This window comes from Halictus rubicundus, chromosome 11 (genome assembly GCF_050948215.1).
Source record: "Halictus rubicundus isolate RS-2024b chromosome 11, iyHalRubi1_principal, whole genome shotgun sequence".
NCBI lineage: Eukaryota > Metazoa > Arthropoda > Insecta > Hymenoptera > Halictidae > Halictus > Halictus rubicundus.
This window is the reverse complement of record NC_135159.1, coordinates 3,621,470-3,644,454: the sequence shown is the minus strand read 5'-3', so window position 1 is coordinate 3,644,454 and position 22,985 is coordinate 3,621,470. Positions and strand designations below refer to the sequence as shown.

General features: G+C 34.9%; 2 protein-coding genes across 4 annotated transcripts; both read right to left on the bottom strand.

Moving 5' to 3' along the window:
• Cglr1 (cGAS-like receptor 1) lies at positions 1-9,337 on the bottom strand. 3 transcript variants are annotated; one of them, XM_076796516.1, is made up of 10 exons: positions 9,262-9,337; positions 5,857-5,976; positions 5,421-5,600; positions 5,228-5,322; positions 2,076-2,352; positions 1,813-1,965; positions 1,618-1,743; positions 1,353-1,539; positions 254-337; positions 1-186 (listed from the first exon to the last, which is right to left on the bottom strand). In XM_076796516.1, exons 2-10 carry the CDS (start codon positions 5,974-5,976, stop codon positions 146-148), a joined length of 1,263 nt encoding a protein of 420 aa, XP_076652631.1. In that variant the 5' UTR covers positions 9,262-9,337; the 3' UTR covers positions 1-145. The 3 variants fall into 3 exon arrangements, with proteins under 3 accessions (XP_076652631.1, XP_076652632.1, XP_076652633.1); XM_076796517.1 differs by lacking the exon at positions 9,262-9,337 and adding an exon at positions 6,109-6,129; XM_076796518.1 differs by lacking the exons at positions 1-186; positions 254-337 and adding an exon at positions 344-1,261 and having other exon boundaries at positions 1,296-1,539.
• Positions 9,338-10,385: 1,048 nt separating this feature from the next.
• On the bottom strand, positions 10,386-22,279 carry LOC143358534 (FIGNL1-interacting regulator of recombination and mitosis). The gene is made up of 12 exons (XM_076795713.1): positions 22,081-22,279; positions 20,470-20,619; positions 18,887-19,101; positions 17,800-17,957; positions 15,810-16,003; positions 15,000-15,145; positions 14,797-14,923; positions 14,558-14,723; positions 14,018-14,249; positions 12,853-13,180; positions 11,619-11,819; positions 10,386-11,122 (listed from the first exon to the last, which is right to left on the bottom strand). Exons 1-12 carry the CDS (start codon positions 22,174-22,176, stop codon positions 10,496-10,498), a joined length of 2,640 nt encoding a protein of 879 aa, XP_076651828.1. The 5' UTR covers positions 22,177-22,279; the 3' UTR covers positions 10,386-10,495.
• Between the last annotated feature and the right edge of the window lie 706 nt (positions 22,280-22,985).

The window sequence follows — 22,985 nt, the reverse complement described above, 5'->3', positions numbered from 1 at the left end:
ATTTACCCCTCTAATTTTGTATATATAATTTTTTCATATTACTACAAATAACGGCAATATTCAAGTATAAAATTGAATTACATGCTCTGTGTATTGTCATTAAAAATATAAAAGATTAAGGTAAAACTATTTTTACCACTGAATATTAAAATAATGCACACCAACTTCGTTCTTGTTCTTCGTTGTCTGAAAAATTATTAGAGTTACACAATATCATAATAAACTTTTATTCATTGTACTTTGTATTACTTACCGCTAACACTATCATCAATACGCATGTTTCCAAACTGTATTGCATTGTATTCTTTATATAATTTTTCTAATTCTATTTCATTCACTGTCATTCAATTCAAACAAAAAGAAACAGTTATTTTGTAAAATTTCATAAAAGGCAAGTATTTACGGTAGTGCTCACTTAAATTTGCAAAATCTGTTCCACTAGTTTCGAATTGTCAGTGGAGCCTAATAATTTCAGTAGACAAATCAGGAGAATGAATAACACTACTAGAGGCCGCTACCGTAAAAAGTAATAATGCAGCAATAACGAAAACTTCAAATTCAGTCATTTTTACCTTAACTTTTGGAATATAATACCAACGAATTGTTGAGATTTTTTAAATTGAAATTCTCATTAAGATTCTATGTGTAGATATAAATAAAAAAAAAGGAATAGTTTTCGAGAAAATCGAGCTTACATATCCGTGGTGTTGTTCGCGTGCTTTAGTATGCAGGAAGTAGAATTGGCTGGTAATGATCAGACGCGTCAGACGATTACTATCGAATGAAAACGGATGAAAACATTTTATTCTACATCTTTGTCTTATTTTCTCATAAGGAATCATCTCGTGTCCGTTTGTACATGTTATTCGGTCACACTCTGTATGTACCTACAGGGTGTCCCAAAAATGTTGTACTTCCTTGAAAGGTGAGGTTCCTGGTGTCATTTGAAGTAACTTTCTGCTTTGCGAAAATCTCCGTGGCTTTGTTAATGAGTTATTGACAAAAAAAAAGTCGCACTCAGTGGGATTCGTCGCCGAGCCGGAATCTCTCCGCTGTAGTCGCGCTTTGATTGGTCCTTGTTTTGTGTTAATAACTCTTTAACAAAGCCGTGGAGAAGATTTTCGCAAAGGAAAAAATTACTTCAAATGACCCTAGGAACCTCGCCTTTCAGGGAAGTACAATATTTTTGGAACACCCTGTATATCATTCTCTTGCTTTGTCGAACTGTGCTCAAGTCAATTACTGGATGAGAAACGCTACTCTGTAACGCAAGAATGTTGTTCCGGATCTTAAACTTTGCAAAGCGAGTACTACTGCATATCGCTTGAATACTCTGGGTGACATGAACTTACAAATGTGTTTAGCTATTATGAATCGATCAGTCCCTGCTTTTCTTTCAATATCCAATATAATTCTACTCAAGCGGTGTGTTATGTTAAACATTTCGTGTTCACCAATTTTCGCCAATAAATTGTACCTTTCATCCCAAAAGTACTCTATTGTGTGCTGCTTAAAAGCATCTAGCATTTCCTTTAACACCTAAAGGCAATATACTGGAAGTATTGTATTTCACAAACTTGTGTGTATGTGTGTGTGTACCATTTCTTACAATCTTACCAAATAAAATAGCCATGGTAAAGGTGTCGTATTCAATCGATCTTTGATATTTTCCAATCTGTTGTAAGTTAATGTTTCTATGAAATAGCTCGCTACGTTATACCACCCTTGATTATCTCTCAATTTCTGAAAATGCAATATTGCTATAAAATTGTTTATTTGTTATAATGTTTATTAGGCAAATTTTTTAAAGACCTTCATGAGACGTATAATAAATTTTATGCGACCAGATTTTTCAAGAATCTCTTTCTCTTGATAAAAGAAAGATTGTCTCCAGTGAAATTTATCATCACTCCCATTAATAGTATTTTTCGGCACCGATACCGCAAACCATTCTTTATTGGAATACTAAAAAAAATTGATTTCGTCGATATGTATGTAGTAAATGTGTGTAGGCTGTATCAAATTTAATAAAAAAAAAAAAAAAATACATATGATAATAAGATGCACGTAAAAACCTTTTGTATTTCTTTGAAGTTTACAGGAGAATTAAGAATTACATCTGTATCAAAATTCAATACAGGAACTATGTCAATGTGAATTTGTTCGCGATGTCGTAGATGCTCTAATATTAGTGTAAAGGCAGGACCACTTTTCTTTATTTTAATCAACTGGATCGTAAAATTATATTCCAGTGGTAATTTGCAACTAAGGCTACTGTCTATAATCCCTTCCACCCAGTTACGAAACTTGTGGGGATCAAGATAACCATTATCTATGAACTTATTAAATTGTCTGGAAAGTGCAACATTTTTAATTGGTTCGTTATTCTAAACTTACATTAACAAATTTTATCTCAAGCAATTATATTACTTATGTTAAATGTATGTATATAGGATGTGCAAAAAATATTACACTTAGTTGAAAGGGGTGGTTTCTGAGGTCATTTGAAGTAACTTTTTCCTTCACGAAATTGTTCTCCGCGGCTTCGTTAAGGAATTATTAACAGAAAATCCGGACCAATCAGAGCGCCGCTACAGCGAGCGTTGACACTGCCAGTGGCCGTGCTGCAGTCCGTCCGCCATAGCTGTGCTCTGATTGGTCCGTGTTTTTCGAAAAGTTTTTTAAAAAGTTATTTTAAGTTATCTTAGGAATCACGTCTTTCAAGCAGGTACGCCATTTTTGGGACATCCTGTATAGTAGTGTACCTAGTTACTGGTAAGGGAATGTACGGAAATAGAGAGAGGGGTATTAAAATAGAGGATGTATTAAGGAAGAAAAAGGAAAAAAGAAAACAGTAGAATGACTGAGAAAGTTAGAAGAAAATAGAAAAGAAAAGAGAACGAACATTAGTTTGCCTGTTCTCCCACTCTTCCCTACCACTCCTAGCTTGACTTTACCACCAGAGCCGAGGAACTGGGACCCACGGTTTTTTTTGTTGGTTTTCGCTTGGGTACGAGTTCTACAGTACCTGGGGAGAAAATTCCATTTAACCTGTATTTGACATGATTGGGTGGGGTGTTATGGGTTGCGTGTTGGATGGGAAGAGGTCTATGTGCTTACTAGGATAAACTTTCAAAAACCTGTAAACTTGGAAGGGCGGGGGGGGGGGGGGTTTAAGGTTTGGTGGGGGGTTTTGAGAGAGTGTGGTGAATCATTCTGGGGGTGGTGCTGTTTCTACGTTTTTTCAGGTACGGGTTGAGTGGACTGTAATTTCCTATGTTAGCTATGAGGGGATTTGGGTGGTTTGGTGTGAAGGCTGAATGTAGGGATGCGGTGATGTATGTATTGTGTGATGGCTGGAATCTGTAGTGCTTCGTGTAGGATGTGTGTCGAGGTTTCTTGGTCGGCGTTGAGTATGATTTTTAGGAATTTGTTCTGTCTTGTCTGGATTTTTTGGAGGTGAGTTTTGGCTACTGTGATCCAGATTTGGTGTCCGTATATGAGGGTTAACCTGGCGCAGGTTTGATATAGGAGTTTTTTTAGGTTTATCGTGAGGGGGCTTTTATCGCAGTTGAGGGGGTATAGTAGTCTGAGTATGGGGTTCCTTTTGGTGATTAAGTCTTCTATGGTTTTGGCCCAGTTGAGTCTTTGGTCTAGTATGAGTCCAAGGTACCTGAGTCTAAGTTACCTGTTTGACCCTCGGGATTGGGATTTGGTTGAGTATGATCGGAGCGGGGGTAGGTTTTTTGCGGAAGGCGTGGAAGATAAATGCTTGTGTTTTGGATTCATTGAGTTGCAGCTTCCAGTCCTGGAAGTATTGAGAGATGGTGTTTTTGTAAGTTTTTTGCGGCTTGAGCAGGCTGCCAGGAGGAGGAGTGTATGGCTGTGTCGTCATCGTAGATGGCTAGGTGTGTTTTTGGGTGTTTGGGGATGTCGTTGATATATATGTTAAAGAGGATGGGTCCTAGGATCGAGCTTTGAGGGACTCCGGCTTTCATGGTTTTGGGTTTGGAGAGGGTGCCATTTATTGAGACCATTAGTGTTCTATCGGAGAGGTAGCTGTGAATGATCGAAATTAGATTGGGGGTAGGTTTATTTGGAGTAATTTTTGGATTAGTCCTTGGTGCCAGACGGAGTCGAAGGCTTTTTGGGGATCGAGGAGGATCATACCTGTGGAGCGGTTTTTGTTGTATTCTAGTGTGATGTGTTCAGTGACTCTGTGGATTTGTTGGATGGTGGAGTGTTTTTGTCTGAAGCCGAATTGTTCGTCTATTAGGATGTTGATTTGGTGGTGGTTGGTAATTTGGTTAAGGATTATTTTTCAAGGATTTTACCTAGGATGCTTAGGAGGCTTATCGGTCTGTAGCTGGAGGGATCAAATATGTTTTTATTTGGTTTCTTGATGAGGATGATCTTATTGTTAGCGGTTTTCCAGGTAGTTGGGAAGTAGTTGATGAGGAGAGAGTCTTTTTAGATGTAATAGAGTTGGACTATTACTTTTTTGGGAAGGTTCTTGAGTTTAATAGACCTGATTTGGTCGATTCCAGGGGTTTGTGAAGGAGGGGGGATTGTGGGTGTTGGAGGGTGGTTTTGCTGATTTTAGGGGATCAGGGTTTGTAGGTTTGAATGGAGCGAGTTGGCGTTGTCGTGGATTTGTTTAAAAGAGTTTGCTATGAGTTCGGCTTTTTGGGAGTCTGTTGTGTGTTCTTGTTTTTGGGGTTAGAGGGGGGATCGGTTAGAGGAGGGATTCTGGGATTTTTTGGCTTAAGAGTTTTGTATGTGTGCTAGAGGAAGTTGTCTTGGGTTTTTAGTGTTTTTAGTTTCGGTTTTTCGGTCCAGAGGGAGTTTTGGAGGCTGGATATCTCCTGCTTGATTTTGCCAGTTAGCAAATTTCTTTGCAGTTTGTAGCTTTATTTCTTTTTTAGATTAGGGAGGTGAGGAATATTATTTAATTATATATGCACAATTCGTTAATTTTATACTTATCAAGTAAAAAACTGATAAAAAATAAAATTATTTTGTGTTGAGCAATTTCTGTACTTATTTTTTCTCTTAATTTTCAAGTCTCCATACTTGCATGAGCGGTAGTGTATCTGCATATTTTGAAAACGGACTTATAAATAGTTCGGTGTAGGGTTACATAAAAATCGAAGACAACGTGTGTGTAAAATACGATCACATGGCATAGAGAAATCTACACTTAAAAAGGTATTCTGTATTCTCTTACCTCTCTTGTTCTTCTGACATATGGTATCTTTTTTGAAGTCTATTGGGGTCCCTGCTTATTCCAATTTTCACAAACCCTGGTTGGCTAAAGCTAAACTGTAAAAATGCATGTAATGCATGTACAGCCTCATAACGTAATGTATGTTAGATAAAATACTTATTATGATAACAAATTGTACCAATATTATTCTTACATGTGTGTCATCAGGATGGACAGTACATTTAGATAAGTTCAAAATAATATTTAGATCAAATTCATTTGGTTTACTTATCTTTGTACGCTTATAAAAACTACCACAAAAAACAATTCTATTGAATAGTCTTTCAAATAAAGAATCCTGTTTCTTCATTCTGTCAATCAAATCGGTGACTACCTGTTGTATTAATAATGTAAGAATAAATAAAACCTTTTTATCGCGTAATTTGGTACAGCAATCTTCAAACTGTGTTTCGTCAAACATTGGAGCTTCGAATAAGAAACATTTTCGAATAAAAATCTGGAAAGCTAAAACTTCGAAATAGTTCGTTCATAATAATATCTTGTAGTAGATGTTCCCCAAAGAACAGTTCTCCGAGTCGAAAAAGTTTGAAGACCACTGATGTAGTCTACGGTAGTGATTATTAAAATACCTGATCCAAAAGAATTTTGTTTTCTTTTACTTCCTCCATTTGAAGCTTTATGAACTTACTATGGACGATCTGCAATACTCTGTCATCAGAAAGATCGTGCATCAATTTTCTCTCCACCATCTACATTGTTATAAACATAAATATTTGTAAAATTTATGTAAGAGCATGGTAATTGTTTACAAAAGAGTGTACTGTAACGATTGTAATGATCTTGAAACATGTTACAAAGGTATTACTTTAGTGGTTCCTCACCAATTTTGATCACCTCGAAACGTATTATCAAGGTCATCATTTTGAACAACTTTTCCTTATACATGTAAATACTGCTCGGCTTTAGTTCTAGAGATATTTACAAAAAACTATGGTCATTTTTAATTGACCGAACACATGTTTTAGAACGGAGGAGGCGCTCCGTTACTCTCGAAAAAACCTAACCCAGACCTAATCAAAATTCGCTGAAAATGGTGGAGTTGACTGTAGTGGACCTAACAGTTTTTTACGTGTACAATGGAACCTCGATTAACAATTATTAAAATATACAAAAAATGTAATTGTTTGCATGGACATATGGAGGAAAGTCCCTTTCATATTTTGATTCAAACTTGAATTTTCTCTTATCTTTAGTTTTCACGTAACAATTCATTTTTTTTTAATAAACATTTTTTATTGAAACCGTTGTTTTTCGAGAACGCTACGTGACAGAGCAATTTTGCTTCTGGATTTGATTTTATGCGAAACTTTGTAAGAATCACGTAGTGAACGTTGCAGGCCAAGAAAACAGTTTTAATTTGTAGGACTGTGATAATAATTGGAGTACACACAATCGTTTCTTTAACGTGCGGTAACGGAATTGGGGTCTGCAATAAGTCCACGTTAGGTCATAGTATTCTAGACCGCAATTCTCTTAGAACTCTTACATTGTGTTGTTAGTTTAACTCAAAGAATACAATATACAGTTATTTCAGATAGAAAGAGAAAGTTGAAATCAGGCTTGGTCATTATCGAAATAAATTATTTGAGAAATAATAGTTAAGATAATATATTATCTTATTTGGCTACATGCCATTTGTTTATTTGAACAGCCAAATCATTTTCCAAAAATTATTTCATTATTTGAACTTCAAATAAAATTCAAATAATTCTTCGTTTTATTTTTCATTTGATTAAACAATTCGTACCCTTAAAAATTCTATTTACTTTGTGTACTAAGAAACCATTTCAAAAGCGAATGCACCTAAACTTTAATCATTAAATTACAAAAATTAACGACTGAACTTGGGAAACACCCCTCAACCATCCCTTCGACACATGACCTACGTCATTCTATTCGTTTTGACATGCTGAACACGAAATGTAATTGTCATTTTTGACGCAAATGAATACTACGTGCCGAACCCTCGTTGAAATCAAGTAAAGGTATTTTAAATAATGGTTGTTATTGCCCCAGTTAGCCAAATGCCGTTTCAAGCAAATTTAGACAGAAGACTTATGCATTTGGTACCAAATACTGCTTGAAGCAGAATTTGGTCCCCATTTGGTATGATTTGGTCACCAAAATTTGTCGACAAATTCCTAGTCAAATGCGGAAACAGATGGATTGCAAACTGAATGCAAAGTCTGCAAACCTTGGCTTCGATCAGCCTTCGTTATAGAGGGCAGGTCCGTCGCACTAAGAACGGACGTAACCATGTTCTAATAGTAAATGTCGGGAGAAATTGAAGTAAATCTTCCTGTGGGGTGGAAAAAGGTATTTTATTGAAGTTTCTAAAGCCTTGAGGCGTTGCTATTGCGTACCGTCGAAATATTTCAAATATTCTGGCAATTGATTCATGGTGATATTATCTCTCAAGGTCATCTGAAAGTCATTGTATAGCAGGTCGTTGAATTCGTTTCGACGTCGCCTACAATATTATGAAGTTAAAAATACCCAGTTCCATTAAAAGATATGACAGCGACCTTGATTTCTTGTTGAAAATCGATTTTTTTTAAATTTAAAATATTGCAATTTCTTGTCGGTTAAATACTGATTAACTTTGGTAAGAAACATTTTTCTGTCCGACCATCCGAAGGGGCAGAAAAATCGTGGGTACAAATTCGCGCCGCACCCTGTATATTATAAATTAATTAAACCCTTCTTAAGCATCCCCATACCTTATTTTCCATTCGAGGGTTTTATTTCCATTATTTTAAGATTTGAATATTTATTTTTTATTTTATAACAGCTTTGTTATGATAATTGTTATTTTATATCATTTTTATTTCCTGCGTGTAACTTGTATAGTTCATTTTTTAAAATTTTATTGTCTATTCGTATTCTTTCTTAAGATTATAAATATAAAAAAAATAAATAATATAAATAATATAATATAAATATCTGTAAAATAAAAACATATTAGATTAAGATTAAAATAAATATATTTATAAATTTAATTCAACTTTCCCTCCCATCGTTTATTCCGATTTTGCCCGATATTTACTTTCAGAACAAGGTTATATCCGTACTTATTGCGACGGACCTGCCCTCTATAACGAAGGCTGATCGAAGCCAAAGTTTGGCTCCAATTTGGCATGGAATTTTGGCTGCAGACTTTGCACTCAAATACCGAGCCTAATGCGGAAATTTTTGTGGCAAATTTTGGTAGCAAATTCAAAGCATTTTGCTTACTGGTGCCCACCAACCATGGTTGGTAGGCACCGATTATGAAACAATGTAAAGTTTTTTGGTGATAATATAAACCACAGGGTTAAAATCTTTCGGTTTTACTACACTACAGCACACTACAGTCAGCGTCCATACAAAGACCCGAGACACAGAGTGTCGACTACAGTAGCTCCACTAACCGTGAAAATATGGAACTGACATTCGTGGCAGATTTCTTCACCGAACAGTGAAAACACGTACACTTACGAATTCACGTACACTTACGTTGGAACGGAAGGGTAAATACATTATTAAATCGCATACGTTGGCATCGCGCGGAATATTTAGAAAATATGATGTGTTAAGTTAATTTAATCTAAATCATTTTCGATGTCGTGAGCAGTGTGTCCTTTACCAGCCATTTCAATGTGAATTTCACGACTTTTTAAATGTAATATTGGTAAGTGGGAAAAGTACCAATGGAAATCTTGGAGAACGTTTCCCCGGTTTCCATAAGGCCCACGAGGTTTATGATACACAACATGTCATTGGTATTGAATCACAGGAAGAACTTTGGGTTTTTCCTCCTGTTACGAAATGAAGCACACGATGAACAAAAAAAAAAAAAGAAAACGGTGCACAAACACACACTCTCTCTAAAAAATAACAAAGAATTCACGTCCGTATCGTAAGCCTTGACGAAATTGCATTCGTGTAATCTTAACATCAACAATAAAGCTGTACTGTTGTTACTGTTCACTTACCACTGTTGCCTAAGAGTGTATACTCGCTGGCCGTCAACACACAACTGCACTGAACTGCACGTGGAACGTGGAGTCCCGTGGAGTAGCAAGAGCAGGAGAGCTGACTCTGATACAGTGCGTGACGTATGTATGAATGAGTGCATTCAATTGTTTCTTATCTATGTATCGATCAACGCCGCGTAATAGGATTTAGGAAGCATTTAGCATTTAGCCGATAAGAAATCCGTATTTCGTGGTCACAACTAAAAAATTTAAAACAAACTTTCAAAAACGTCTATGCTTCGATTCGGCTGAAATTTTGCAAATAGCTTCATTTTGCATGGAAATAATATTCGCGAGATGGATGTTCGGTGATTCGAAATATTTTTTTTTACCATTATGGTGTTATTTCCTACCCTACCGATACAAAGTAGTGTAATGGATGTTGCCATAGAAAATGTATGTTCCGATACATTTTATGATACACTATAAGATTGCTTTGTACGCCTCCTCGGCCGGATTTCTGGCCTGCATAATGTAAAAACTAATCCCCTTATCTGTGAGGATGCTTTTTTCTGATTTTCATTGTTTTGTTTTCCCGTTTTATTTTCGAATATTTTTCTTCACAGCATTCTTGCTACACAGAAATACGAGAAAAATGAATTTATGGAATGCAATGCTTAAGAATCATACACAAAGTATTATATATTAATATAAGAGCTACACACGCGCGCGCGCGCATACACACGTAAATACACACTTCTTCGTAAATAGAAGCAGAAATAATCAGACGATTCAATATTGCCCAGTACATTTCTTTAAAGTCAATTACAGACGATAGTGGTGTAGCACTGAGGAAATATGATTAGGCGTAGCACTTACATCATATCGGATTCTGTATCCAGCAGAATAAAATGTTTTTCCTCTCTGCTTTTTATACAATATTAATACTTTAAAAACTTTAAAGGACGTTTGAAACGACAATTACTAGGCTCGGAATTTTATGCATTTGTGGCATAGGTGGAAAGCGCAACTTCAAACAGTAGAAAGGGTAAAAGAGTTTATGAATACCGATATGTTATTTGCAACATGTTAAAATTATTAATGAAAGAAGTAAACTTCTATTTAGCTCCTGTATCTCGTAATTAATGTACAACATTTTTATTTCCCATAAAGTATATGTATATTTGCTTGTAATCATTAATAACATGTGTACCATATATATATCTATTGTAAGTAATACCGAACTTATAATTCATTTCGACGATTCAGTTAAATTTAAAATTTTCGCACAGACTATTTGTAATCTTCGTAACGTGTTATCGCCGATGTCAGCGGTTTTCTTTAAAAGGTCATTCAATTCGTCACATATTTTGTTCGCCAGTTCGTCTAGGACACCTGACGATGGCTGATCTTCGACGGAACTCTGGCTCGATTCGGTCTCGATTCGTGCGAGTTTCTCGTCCCTTTGCGATTCTTCGTACTGATAGCAAGCGTGGCGAGTGTTTTCGGAATGTTTAGCCACGTGTTGCAAATAAAGTCGCACGTCCGAAAAGTCAAGGAGCTCGTAGTAGCACGTGCCGGACAAATAAGCTGGAAGAGAATCGGTCAGTGATGGTTTTCTTGTAACTGCTGTCGCCATTTTGGTAACAAGATCCTCGTTCGGACACACGTGAGCCACGTAGTCGAAAGACTCCAACGCTTCCTGCCGCACCCACGGATTATTGTCGTCCAAAAGCCGACAATTTAACTCGGCCAACGCGTTCGCTGTTTTAGAGCCGCAATCGCCAAAAGATTTCACGTTATCCTTTAGAAAATGCGACGCGGTCGCCTTCACATGCGACGGCAAACACAAAAGGGACGTCAACATTGCCTCTAGGATCTGAAATCATTTGTCCCATCGGATTCTCAATTGGAACAGATTGCAGTTACAAGATAAGATTTACATATAGTGGAATTGCGGAAATCAAATAGGGTGACCTGTACACAGTGTCGCCAGATCAAGACTTGTCCCCCCACTCTAATTCAGGTATAAAATGTTGACTTTGCATAAAAATTTGCAATCTAATTATAATGCATACCTACATCTTATTAGGATTTCATTGTTAATTTTTCAATATCGTGTTATATGTATACATCGTAATTTTGTATAATTAATAATAATAATTTTTTTCGTAATATCGAGTAGCTTATTGTGCGAAAAGTGGGATTAAGAATACCTTAATAAATAAAGTTATGTCTCCAAAAGGACATAAAATATGTGAACATCTATATCAATTAAACTAAATTATTTATTGTAAGTTTTGTCTACACAATGGGAATATTTTTCACTGTAATTAAATTAGTCGAGTTTGTTATGGCAATGAGAAGTCACATACCGTGTAGAAAATGTCATCCTGAATATTTTCGGGCTGCGTGGCATTGAACAGTTTCCACATGAATTCCGACACTATGTCTAGTTGTCTGTCCTCGAAAATCTCGATTGTGCTCGAAATGCAATTCCATATTTGCGAAAGTATGTCCACAGTGTTTTCCTCGCCGGTGTAATTAAGTTTCTCGATTAGGTGTAACAGTGTTGTCTTACAGACGGGAAAGAAAACAAAAAGTAGTGACCGCAGCAAACTCGAAAGAGCAGAATAACACCGGCGATACAGTGGCGGACAAAAGAAAGTTTAAATAATAATGTATACGATGTCTATCACAATTTTTACAAACTAAAATTTTATTGCGAAGCGGCTATAAGTTTTATATAAATATTTACATGTTATAAAATAATCGGAGCGGGAAAACTACAAAAGAGAATAAAACATTGACAGTTTATTTAAAGCAATGAAACAAGTAGAGAAACTGGATGGATAAAAAGCAAATTTAATTGTATATATTTTTTATTATAATTTTGATAATCACATGTAGTTTTATTACTTTGTAGGATCTCTGTTGCTGTCTATTACAACTTATAGTCAATTTGGTGTGAAGTGTGGCGAGAATGCCTCAGATTAGATACGAGCTGCTCAAAATGCTTGTCAGCGGGCAAGGGCTGTGTCGCCAGACGAGGGGAGAGAGCATGAACCGAGGGGAAAAGTTACCCTCTCTCTCTGCCAGTACACTCTGACAGACAACGAACGCGTCACGAGGTCAGGCCTCTCCTCCTTTTCTCCTTCCACCACCATATTCCACCACCATGAGCACACCCCAACGTCCCCCACAAAGACCGTAGGCTGGTCACGTGACACGTGTCACGTGTTACTTTGGTCATCAGAGAGGGGATACAATATATTCCCCTCGATTTTCTCAACCTTTCTCCACACTGCTACGGGCAAGTGACTTAGCGGAGTGGGGGTAGGCCGTACCACAGCCATAGCCGGCCTCGTAGCTGTGACAATGTGTGTGAGAAATACATGCAGCCTGGCCCGCAAGGGGCCGCCGTTCTGTGGATGCCCAGGGCAAGAAAATCGATGCCCGTACGGGCAGACGCTCAACAGCTCTGGATTAGATGAATGTTACCAACATTTGAAGAACCATCTATTGGTGAAGTTCTTAACACTCATATACAAAAATTCCAATTTTAAACTTTCTTTTGTCCGCCACCGTATTCCAGCCGATGCGACTTACAATGCGATTCCAATTTTGCATCGTGGGTTGTCGTTGCAATTCCAGAAATGCTTCCGGGATTTCGTTCAGTACACAGGCCAAACGTTTCTGCAGAAACGATGTCGTTTTCGACGGCAAGAAACACGCAACAGCAGTCCAGGACGGATTCTCAAGATCATCGAGCTCCGTTATAATAGAATGCCTTGTCTCCTCGGAAAGTAAACTGTACAATCTTCCAATTAAGTTCTCCAAAATAACAACTTCGAAACTGTTGCGTCGCTGCATCAACGCTGCGTAAACTTTTAACAAATATTTTACGTGGTTCGCGCATAATTCTGATGAACCAATTCTGTAAATAATATTACTTGTTGCAACAGAATCACAGGTAATCAGTGTGGCATTCGAGACTGTTTTACAACAATCAAAATAAACGGGCAGATCCATTTTCAATTAAAATTGGATTTTTTACTAGTTCTGATTGATTTTTGTCTACCGATACTTGATTTTTGAATACTGACATTAATGTATACAAAGAAAAGCAATTCATTCATATCAATTTTCGATTTACTAAATTCTTTCATTTTTATATTAACGCTACTATGTATTGGGTTGGAATGAACGCTCGTAGCGTCTTTAAATCAAAATTCAAAGATAAAATTAAGATAATTATTCAGTTATTTATTGAATAAAATATTTTCCATTCTGTTCTATTACTTTTTGCCATTTTTTAAGTAACTCATCATGTTATTGAATAAATCTATGAATAAATATCTCAATTTTATCTATGAATCTCTATTGAAAAACGCTATGAATTTTCGTTACAACCCAATTTATTTATCATTTGAATACGACAATCACAATCGTCAAGGTCAGGTAATAAATCAAACAAAGATAAAATTAGTACTTATATTCCTGTAGTGCAGGGATGGGCATTTTTGTCTGAATTGAGACAATACCTTGCCCACCATAGCGCCCACCAGTAAGCACCGTTACTGTGGAGCACCATGGGGCACCGTAGGGCCCGTACCGTGCCCATTACTGCTGTAGCGCATCGACCGACAGTAATTTGATATTTATGATTTTGTATTAAATATTGCAGACATTTTTATATCAAATTATGGATACCCGAACTGTATCCGTTGGACAATGCGTAGTAACAAGTGGCCAATGAATACAGTATACAAACCTTGCTATGAAACACCAAATGTCTGTGCTAAGCAGAGCACTCCAAAGCCGATCGCTGAATACGTGCTTCAATAAAATTAGCTCGATAGCGCAAAAACCATCCGGAGGAATCTGACTGATTAAACCACAAATTAGGACTTGCGTGGTTTCATACAATGTGGCCAATCTTGGCTTTTCTCCAACGTCGTGACCACCGAGCAACTTTATGTCCCCCGCACAAATTTCATCCTGCACTTTTGAAATGTATAATGAAACAATATTCCTCGATATACTTGCATACGTATAACTCTTGAGAAAATATTTACTTATAGTTATGAAGACACATAATTTTTTTTTTTTTGAACTTATAACAAATTAAAAATAGTTTTTAAAAAGAGTAACAGCTTTACTAGCAATATTTATTAGAACAATCTACTTTTCCAAAGGTTTACTCATTCCGGATATCGATCATAACGGCGCCATTTGTATTATAAATAAATGTAGAAACAATACTTTCAAAATGGCTTTCATCTCTATTAGCAGGTTCCCCGTAAATACTTACTGTCAGAAATACTTGTCAATGCGACATCGATAATCGACTCTGTACCCAGCGTCCATTCGCAGTGTTGTTCGTAAGGCGTGTTCACTAATTTTTTCATAACGCTGATTATTAACAAATGATAACTCAGTTTATCGAAAGTTGTTCGATTGTTGTATTCGAAAAATACCTGAAAGTTTCAGGAATGAGTATTCGATCTTGCAGAACGAGAAATTGGATTAATTATATTATCACAAATGTACCTGCTTGAAATCAGAGTGTTTGAAAATAGTATTCAAAAATGGCTCGATGCCTCGTGCAACGTGAGCATTTATTAATTCGATCATTTTATCAGAAATATGATATCTCTTCAAACAGGAAGGGTTATATCTAACGTCGTAGAACAGCATAAACACTATAGATTAATAAAAACGACATTAAGCAAATATTTAACGTAATCGAATACCTATGCATTTGTAGAAGGAGTTCGACCACGCACAGAAGCGTTTCATTGTTTATAGTGGAACAATAGGCTGCCAGCAATTTGTCCAAAATTTTTAAAGAATGACCAATCACCTTTATCCTCTTCTCGTCAGTATTATTAAGGGAATTCTAAATCGACAAATATTAATCATCAGAATAAATTTCATTTCATGTTTATGTATTGTTTAATAAGAGGCGGATTAAAGACGAAACAAATCGGATTGATTTGCAAATGAACTTGCAACTCTATTCGGATATATAATTAATATTTAGATGCATAAAACAGGATGCACTACACATAAGTGAGGTCACGTGCATGTCACTGGTGATGATAAAGATATAGAAAAGTATACCATAGTAAACAGTTCTTTTTAGCTCGATCAACTTTGTATTATTAAAGTTCAAGTCCTTAAGGGGTCGTTTTTACAAAGACGCAAATTATAAATAAAACCATTTGTTTGTTCTAAATAGTTTTCAATACACTTTCTGATCATTAGAATCTGGATGTTCATGAAAATGCATATGCATGTGAATATATATTAACAGAATGTGAATTCGTAACCTAGACAACATTGTTTTAGAACGTAGCGCGTAGGGGGGCGTAGGAATAGGACACCCTGTAGAATTAATGCAGTATATACATATAGTTAAAATGCATGCTACGTACATCTTACATATTTGCATATGCTTCATGCATATTGGAATATAACGAGCATAAATGCCAGATGTTTTTTACATATTTTACGTCCACAAACATCCTGACTCTAGTGACCATTTACCGGTTGTCACGTACCTGCAGCGAAAAAAGCATTGACGCCACGTTTTTCGCTAACTGTTCAAGGTGCAACGTGATGTCTGTTGGATTCACTCGTTTTGCAACATGCTGGTAAGTTATCGCTAGCTTACCGAACATTTTGGACGTTTCAACGAACGTCTTTAGATCCAATGCATGCGCGATGCTGACCAAACTTCCGATTCTACCAATCACTATATCGAATACACGAAAAAGTTAAACATACGGTACTGCAAATATTTATAAATTAAAATAAATCGTCAAGCGTTAGGAAAAGTAACATGTTTTATATTTGTCTTGCGCTAGTTATCTTTAATCCTCTCCACGAATGTTAATTATATTTCTTTGCCATTTCTTTACCAATTTTCACATACTATATAAATATCAACTTTTGATTGAAAAATGGAGTTTGACTTTTTACATTTCATGCATTTTCTTACGAAGCAATTTGAAATGAGCGATTTTCAATTATTCGCTCTATGCATTTTCTATTTTATCTACCGTTGTTGTAACTTTCTCATTATTTTTTAGAAGTTAAAGAATAACATCTTATAAATCATGGTCCGAAAGGGTTCCAGAACTTTTTCATCAGTTACATTGGAATATATATTAAATGTAGTACTTTTTCAAAAAATTCTCCTGTGAAAAAGTTTTTCCAATGAGAACAGAAAAGAATTCTTAAGATCATAATTTTTGGTTTGAGTAAAATTGATAACAAAAGTAAAAGTGTTTCTATAACAGGAACAGATCTTTTCTTAATCAATATGAAAAATGTTCTCGAAGATTACATATAACGAATGTCAAATATTATTATAAGGAATAATATCATAACAGTATTAAATGATTATTCTGGTCAAATTCTAAAGTGGTATTTGAAATATAAATTTCCGTATTTTCACAAGACAGCGCTCATTATTCATGGCGTTCCTACTACGTAAGTTTGTGATAAACGTGCTTTTTCAGTACTGAAGTTTATACTGAACGATTATAGAAATAATTTAAGTTCTACAAATCTAGAAAATGTTTTGCTTGTGAAAATAAGTAGATCTTTTTTATTCAATATTTCTAATGAAACTATAATACTTATGATTTGATTTTCACACCGTTTCTTTAATTTGTAAATAACATTACATAATATTGTTAAATAAATCTAGCACATAATTCGGTGTTTTATTTATATAAAATTATATATAGTATATATATTGTTAATTATTCACAGAAAATGAAATTTAAAAAAACAAATAATAAATTTAAAAAGAAATTAACAAATTTTCCACAATAGATCCTAGAAGAAAAATATGGGAACTTCTTAAAAAGTTTACAAAATTAAGAGTAGCAATTAGTTGCAAAGAAAACTATAAAATTCTTGAACTATAACAAGTAATATATGCGAATATGTAAGAATCTCAGGATATATTTTTCCGTTTTTGTTATATGTTAATGTGAAGTGTTATATGCAAGTAATAAATAATACCACCGTTGAAAATTTATACAAAAAATAAATCTACTTTATTAAATGCAAAAAGAATGCATATACCTTGGCGAGGACTTTCCATTGTACAGAATTATTATTGCAACATTCGTCTACAATTAATGTAATATTTTTCGATTTTTGGCACTCTAGAGAGTGCGGCACATGGCAAAATTTTTTACAAAAATCTACATTTGGTTACTAATGTACATGTAATGGTACTTATTTACAAAAAATGAAATTTAACAATAAAATTAATAAATTAAACAAAAATTAACAATATTTAAGCATAAAAATGATTGTTTAATGATTGTTAATATCAATTTCCTCCTAATATGCAGTGTTGCCAAAGGAATTTATCGTACATCGTGATATGCACGTGTAGTGAGATACGTGTACTTGGGTTCCTTGCCTTATGTTACCGAAGTGGCAATATTTTCGCGTACGTATTGGGCATACGCGATAAGGGTAAAAATGGCTCGGGTTAAAGAATCGTTAAGACGTAATAGGATCGCTCACCTTTCACCAGCAACTCCGTTTCCGATTGCGTATCCGTGTCGAAAACGATTACACCTTCTAAAGTGGCCAGGAATAGGTTCAAGATCGTCTTCGCCTTACGAAAGAGATTCGTTAATTTTTCCGATACGCCCTCGAACAAAGTTCCGTAGAATTTCGTGCTGCAAAAGAAAATTCTGCTTTTCTGTCACCTAGAGAGATATCGATTCACCCGATCGCGGTCGACTCGTATCAACACTTTATCTACCGGAAGCTTATTCATCGGATTTTCAATGAGTGTGCTGTACCAAATTGTCGCTTAAAAATCATACTTTATACAATAATGATCCTAAGAAAAAACATTAGATTACATCGTTGGGGGTGAGTTGTAGGTTTACGATTGAAATTGATGTTTTTGTTGAAGGAACTATTAAAAATCCTTGAGCATAGACTTTGAAAAATTAGGAATTAAGCGCCGGTAGATAAATGTGTTCTAGAAACAGCGATGGGGTAAAAGCATTTAACACTAAACCCACCACCGCCGGTCAAAAAGACCGATTCCAGATTTTTTATTTTACAATTACTGAAATTGTAAAGAAGCTTCTTTATTAGAGCATGTATTATAATGCGAACCGCACAAAATCCAAATAAATTCAATCTCATCATTTTTATAAGACAACATGTATCAATTACTTTTAAGGCTTGGTAGGTGTTACGAAAAAAAGGTAATATTTATTATTTCGTGTTCTATGCTTTCATACTTGCAATTTTTAGTATAACATAAAGAAGAGCATAAAACAATGAACAATCACGCTGCGAATAATATTACAGTAAAGTCTTGATCTAAGCCGAAATGGAGTATTGATATTATAACAATGTCTTCATGAGAAATGTTTAAATAATCTTGGAATGAATAAAAGTTATATATTTTGATAGTTCCTATAATTTTGGCAAACATTAATTGTTTACATCGCGTTTCTCTGTTTAAATAGCGAATCGTGTGGTTTTGCCGGGACACCGTATATACTTGTAGCCTACACGTGACTCACATGGCACAAAACGTGTCGTTATTACAGAAATGAGTAAGCATTTGTTTGTACGTGGATTTTACCTTGCACGACAGTGTTTGAAGATCAATTCAATTATAGCAGATGCATCCTCCAGTAAGAATTGCAAATTAACCGCAGACGTTTTAGAGAGTTTCGAAACACGTTCCATCGACTTTTCCCACATGATTAACAATTCATAGGAAATTGACAACTGTCGCTTTATGTTATCCAAAGCATCTTTGTCGGTGCTTATCAATTTGCCAATTTGTTCCAGAGCCTTTGAGAAAATTAATATAAATATGCTTAAAATGAAAAATGAAATTAATGAATATTCAAGTATATTATTAGTTAACACTAAAACTACGAGATCCGTCAAAGTCGGGGCCGCCCAATTTTTTAATTTATAACTATTTAAATTGTAAAGGTGTATTTATGAAGAATTATTCAATGAATTTGTTTCTTTATCCGAATAAATACATTTCTGTTATATTAATAAATTATTGTAAATTATTCATCTTTAGTACTCCACAAATTTAGTGCTGACAGAACGTGATAATTAGACGTCGGATTTTATGCATTTATAACAAAAATTAGTCAAATTGAGAACAGTGAAAAGATTAACTTTAAAAGTATTAATATATTCTTTCCGCTGCATTACAATTATTAGTGAAATATAAGTATAAATTTATATTTAGCTCCTGTGTCTTGCAACTGATTCACAAACTTTTTATTTTGCATAAGGATCCGGGGTCTAGTGATAATATTTTATTAGCTTGCAATAGCTTGGAGCCAACGATTCTTTTTTCTTGAAAAATCATAATTTTTAAATGGTTGAAACCAATCTTTACTACTTCTTTTGGATAACGCATTGTTACCACAAACATTTACAATTAATAGATAACTTTGAACTGCACTTTTCTTTAAACTTTAAAATGAAAGAATGCAGCAGCTCCTCCCCCACATGTACACGAAATTCAACACTTCTAATCTAATTTTCTAAGACGCTAGGCTCAGATGTCGTAGGTATAATAAATTTTAAAGCTTGTTTATAGTACCAGGTTTGGGCATTATGGAAATAAACTGTTTGGAAAACAATCGTTAAGATAATATATTATCTTATTTGGCTACATGCCATTTGAAACAATCATATGTTAGTTTATTTGAACAGCCAAAGAATTTTTTCACAATTATTTAATTCTTTAAAGTTCTATTTAAACTAAATAATTCGTTCTCTCCAAAACTCTATTTACTTTGTGTACTAAAGAACAATTTTAAAAATGAATGCAGCTTAAACTACAAAAATTAGCATATCTCAATTTAATAATTAATTTAGTTACTTCTAATAACCTCTTTTTGAGGTGAAATTATTTATTATTTTATTTGAACAATGTAATTGAAATAAAAAATGATTAAAATCAAATACTATTTGAAAATAATCTATTTGATTAAACGTCAAATGTAAATAAAGTTTTTATGTTGTTTTGAAAATACAAATAATAGAGTATTTAAAATGATTACTGGTACTATCAAATATGTACATGCTATCACGTACACACAAGAACTATTAGTTCTGACAACTACTAGTAAACGATAGAAACTGATTCGAGTGCCTAATGTTTAATAAAATAATTTCATGTGAGATTACCTCAGACAATAGACGGTGCCCAATAGGGAGCGTTTCTTTGAAGATTTTTTCATCCAGTGAATTGTCTGGACAAGAGGACAAGCATTCTTGCAGTGCCTGTTGCAGGAGATTCCCATCGAACGTCCCCTGGCTTGGGCTTTCCAATGCTTCGTAATTATCATAACGTTAAGAAAATTTGATACAACTTTGATGTCAGATTAAGGGGTATTCTGGTCTAGAAATGTGAAACAGTCGACTTTTTGCATCTCTCGAATATTCTCGGTCTCACAAAGATAGCAGTGGCGGATTTGGGGGGAGGCTATAAGGGCTATTAGCCCAGGGCGGCAAATTTTTGGGAAAATACCAGAGGCGCAAGTCACAACGATAAAAACAAATAAATAAAAATGTTAATCAATTTAAAAATACAAAAACCATGTTTGAATGACGTTCTATTAAATTACAAGAAATCATTTAAAGCCTTCGGGAGGGAAATGTCGAATGCAAGTACTTAACCCCCCCCCCCCACCCATATCTGAAAAATTGAACAAAATTAACCCTAGCACACCCAAGAGGAGGGCTCTTCGAACCCATAGGTTGGAAAACTTTAAGGACTATCAAACTTTATTAGGACTATTTTTCGTGGGTGGGAAATTCTCAAAAAATTATTTATTGTCGTTTGTACATTTAAGTTCAGTACTCTGAAAAACTTCTTTTATCTCCAAAGAGTAACAAATAATACCAGAACCAAGAATTGATTCACGGAACTGATTGGCAAGGAACGATGCAGCATTTTCAGTTACAGTCAAGCATTCAATGAAGTCAGAAGTGGATACTCATTCGGAGAGAAGAGAGTTATATATCTATTTTCTATTTTATAAATATACATCTAAATGCAATGTAAAATGTTCATAAAGTATTAGACATTTAAGTATTACAAAACTTTCTTTAAAAAACAATTTTTTTAGGGGAAATGAGCAAAGAAGAGTATGGGTTCGAGGAGCCCCCCCCCCCCGGGAATCCGCGTGACGGCTCGAGGCTTGGGAGTGCTAGGGTTAATGATTGTGCTATTGATAAGGCTATGGGAGCGAGCTATTGACAAAGCGTAAAATGGAGCAAGTCCCCAAGTATTTTTTAAAAATTCGAGAAGGTGATTAACTGAATTGTAAGTACATCTAATTCCTTTTTGTTGAACAATGCTTCTCCAAACGGTTGCCGTGATATCTTCACACCGGTGCGTCAGTTTTTAATGAAATTTTTCATAAATATTCCAAAAAGTTGCCATTCTCGCCCGTATCAAAATTATTAAAATATTCGCAGAAATGCTCCTGCAATTAACAAATCACTGTGAGAATCATATGGAGAAAACAAGGACCTCTTTAACATGGTGCCATTTTGTTTACACTTAATTTTAATGAACGATCATAGTACAGACGATAGCCACATTTTTACTGAACAATATTTTTCCTCTCCCATTTGTTTAAGATGTCAAATTTGTTAAATTATTGGAACAAAACTTTACGTACTACGTACGCTTTGAAAGCTGAATATGAAAATGCGCGCTTGACAACAATACCTGCTTAATATAATTTGAATGTTCAAAGTGACTAATGTAAAATTTATTGGAAAGGATATTTTTATCTTCGACGAATAATCCGCATCTTCATCGACTGTCTCATTGTCGGAAAATGAATCATCCAGCAAAGAGGTGAACAAACTGTCATTCTCCATTTTCTGTAAGCTGTAACAAATGCATATTAATATAAAACACTCTTACTGTTAAAAATTAGAAATCTATATTCGATTTTGTATTACTCCGTAAAGACAAACTAAAAATGTTGGCACATCGTTTCTGTGTATGAATGTTTAAATTCATAGAACGAACATTTACTATTATTATTAGAGCAAACTACAGTGGTTACTTGATAAATGTCCACAACATGGGTCTGGCCAGGGACATATATCGGAGAGGAGACACTATTCTTTGATCTACGCCGAACGTAGAAAAGGACAGCGAACTTCTTGGTCGCAGAGGAATGTAAACATAATACCTAAGTACCTTTATTTTTCATTATTTTCGTGGCCCTTCACGGGGTATATCCCACGATAGTGGGGATAGTTCTGGGACAATTATAGGCTAGATATTTGTATATTCAGACATACTATAGCTAGATAATGTATATACAGATGTTTGTATTCCAGGATTTGTTATGAAATTTTGTACATGCATATAACGTGGGTTTAAAAATGGCATGTTTTAAATTTTCATTATAGGTTCAGATAAAGAGGTTGAAAATCGTGACCTTCACTTTTTTTCAACGCAATTGCGACCAGTAGCAAGTCTTAAAAAACCGTTTGACACATTATCTAAGTCTTCTAATATCTCAAATAAATTCAAGTCGTTCGGACCAATTTTAAAGAATTTATTCCTGTCCGAAGGGTGTGCGAATACTTTTGTCCTCCACTGTATATTATTGTTGAATATAGTTCCAAACGTGTAGATCAATTTGTCTGTGTGTTGAGTATAATTTCAAATACAT

What these genes read in the sequence shown, in the direction of transcription:
- Cglr1 (XM_076796516.1), bottom strand. Translation starts at nt 5,976, where the DNA reads ATGGTGGAGAGAAAATTGATGCACGATCTTTCTGATGACAGAGTATTG. An exon ending in ATGTCAGAAGAACAAGAGAG is followed by an intron (nt 2,353 to 5,227) that starts GTAAGAGAATAC and finishes TGCACTTTCCAG; the next exon opens with ACAATTTAATAAGTTCATAG. An exon ending in TTATTATACGTCTCATGAAG is followed by an intron (nt 1,744 to 1,812) that starts GTCTTTAAAAAA and finishes TTGCATTTTCAG; the next exon opens with AAATTGAGAGATAATCAAGG.
- LOC143358534 (XM_076795713.1), bottom strand. Translation starts at nt 22,176, where the DNA reads ATGGAGAATGACAGTTTGTTCACCTCTTTGCTGGATGATTCATTTTCC. An exon ending in CAATGCTTTTTTCGCTGCAG is followed by an intron (nt 15,146 to 15,809) that starts GTACGTGACAAC and finishes TTGTCGATTTAG; the next exon opens with AATTCCCTTAATAATACTGA. An exon ending in ATTTGGTGTTTCATAGCAAG is followed by an intron (nt 13,181 to 14,017) that starts GTTTGTATACTG and finishes TATTATTTACAG; the next exon opens with AATTGGTTCATCAGAATTAT.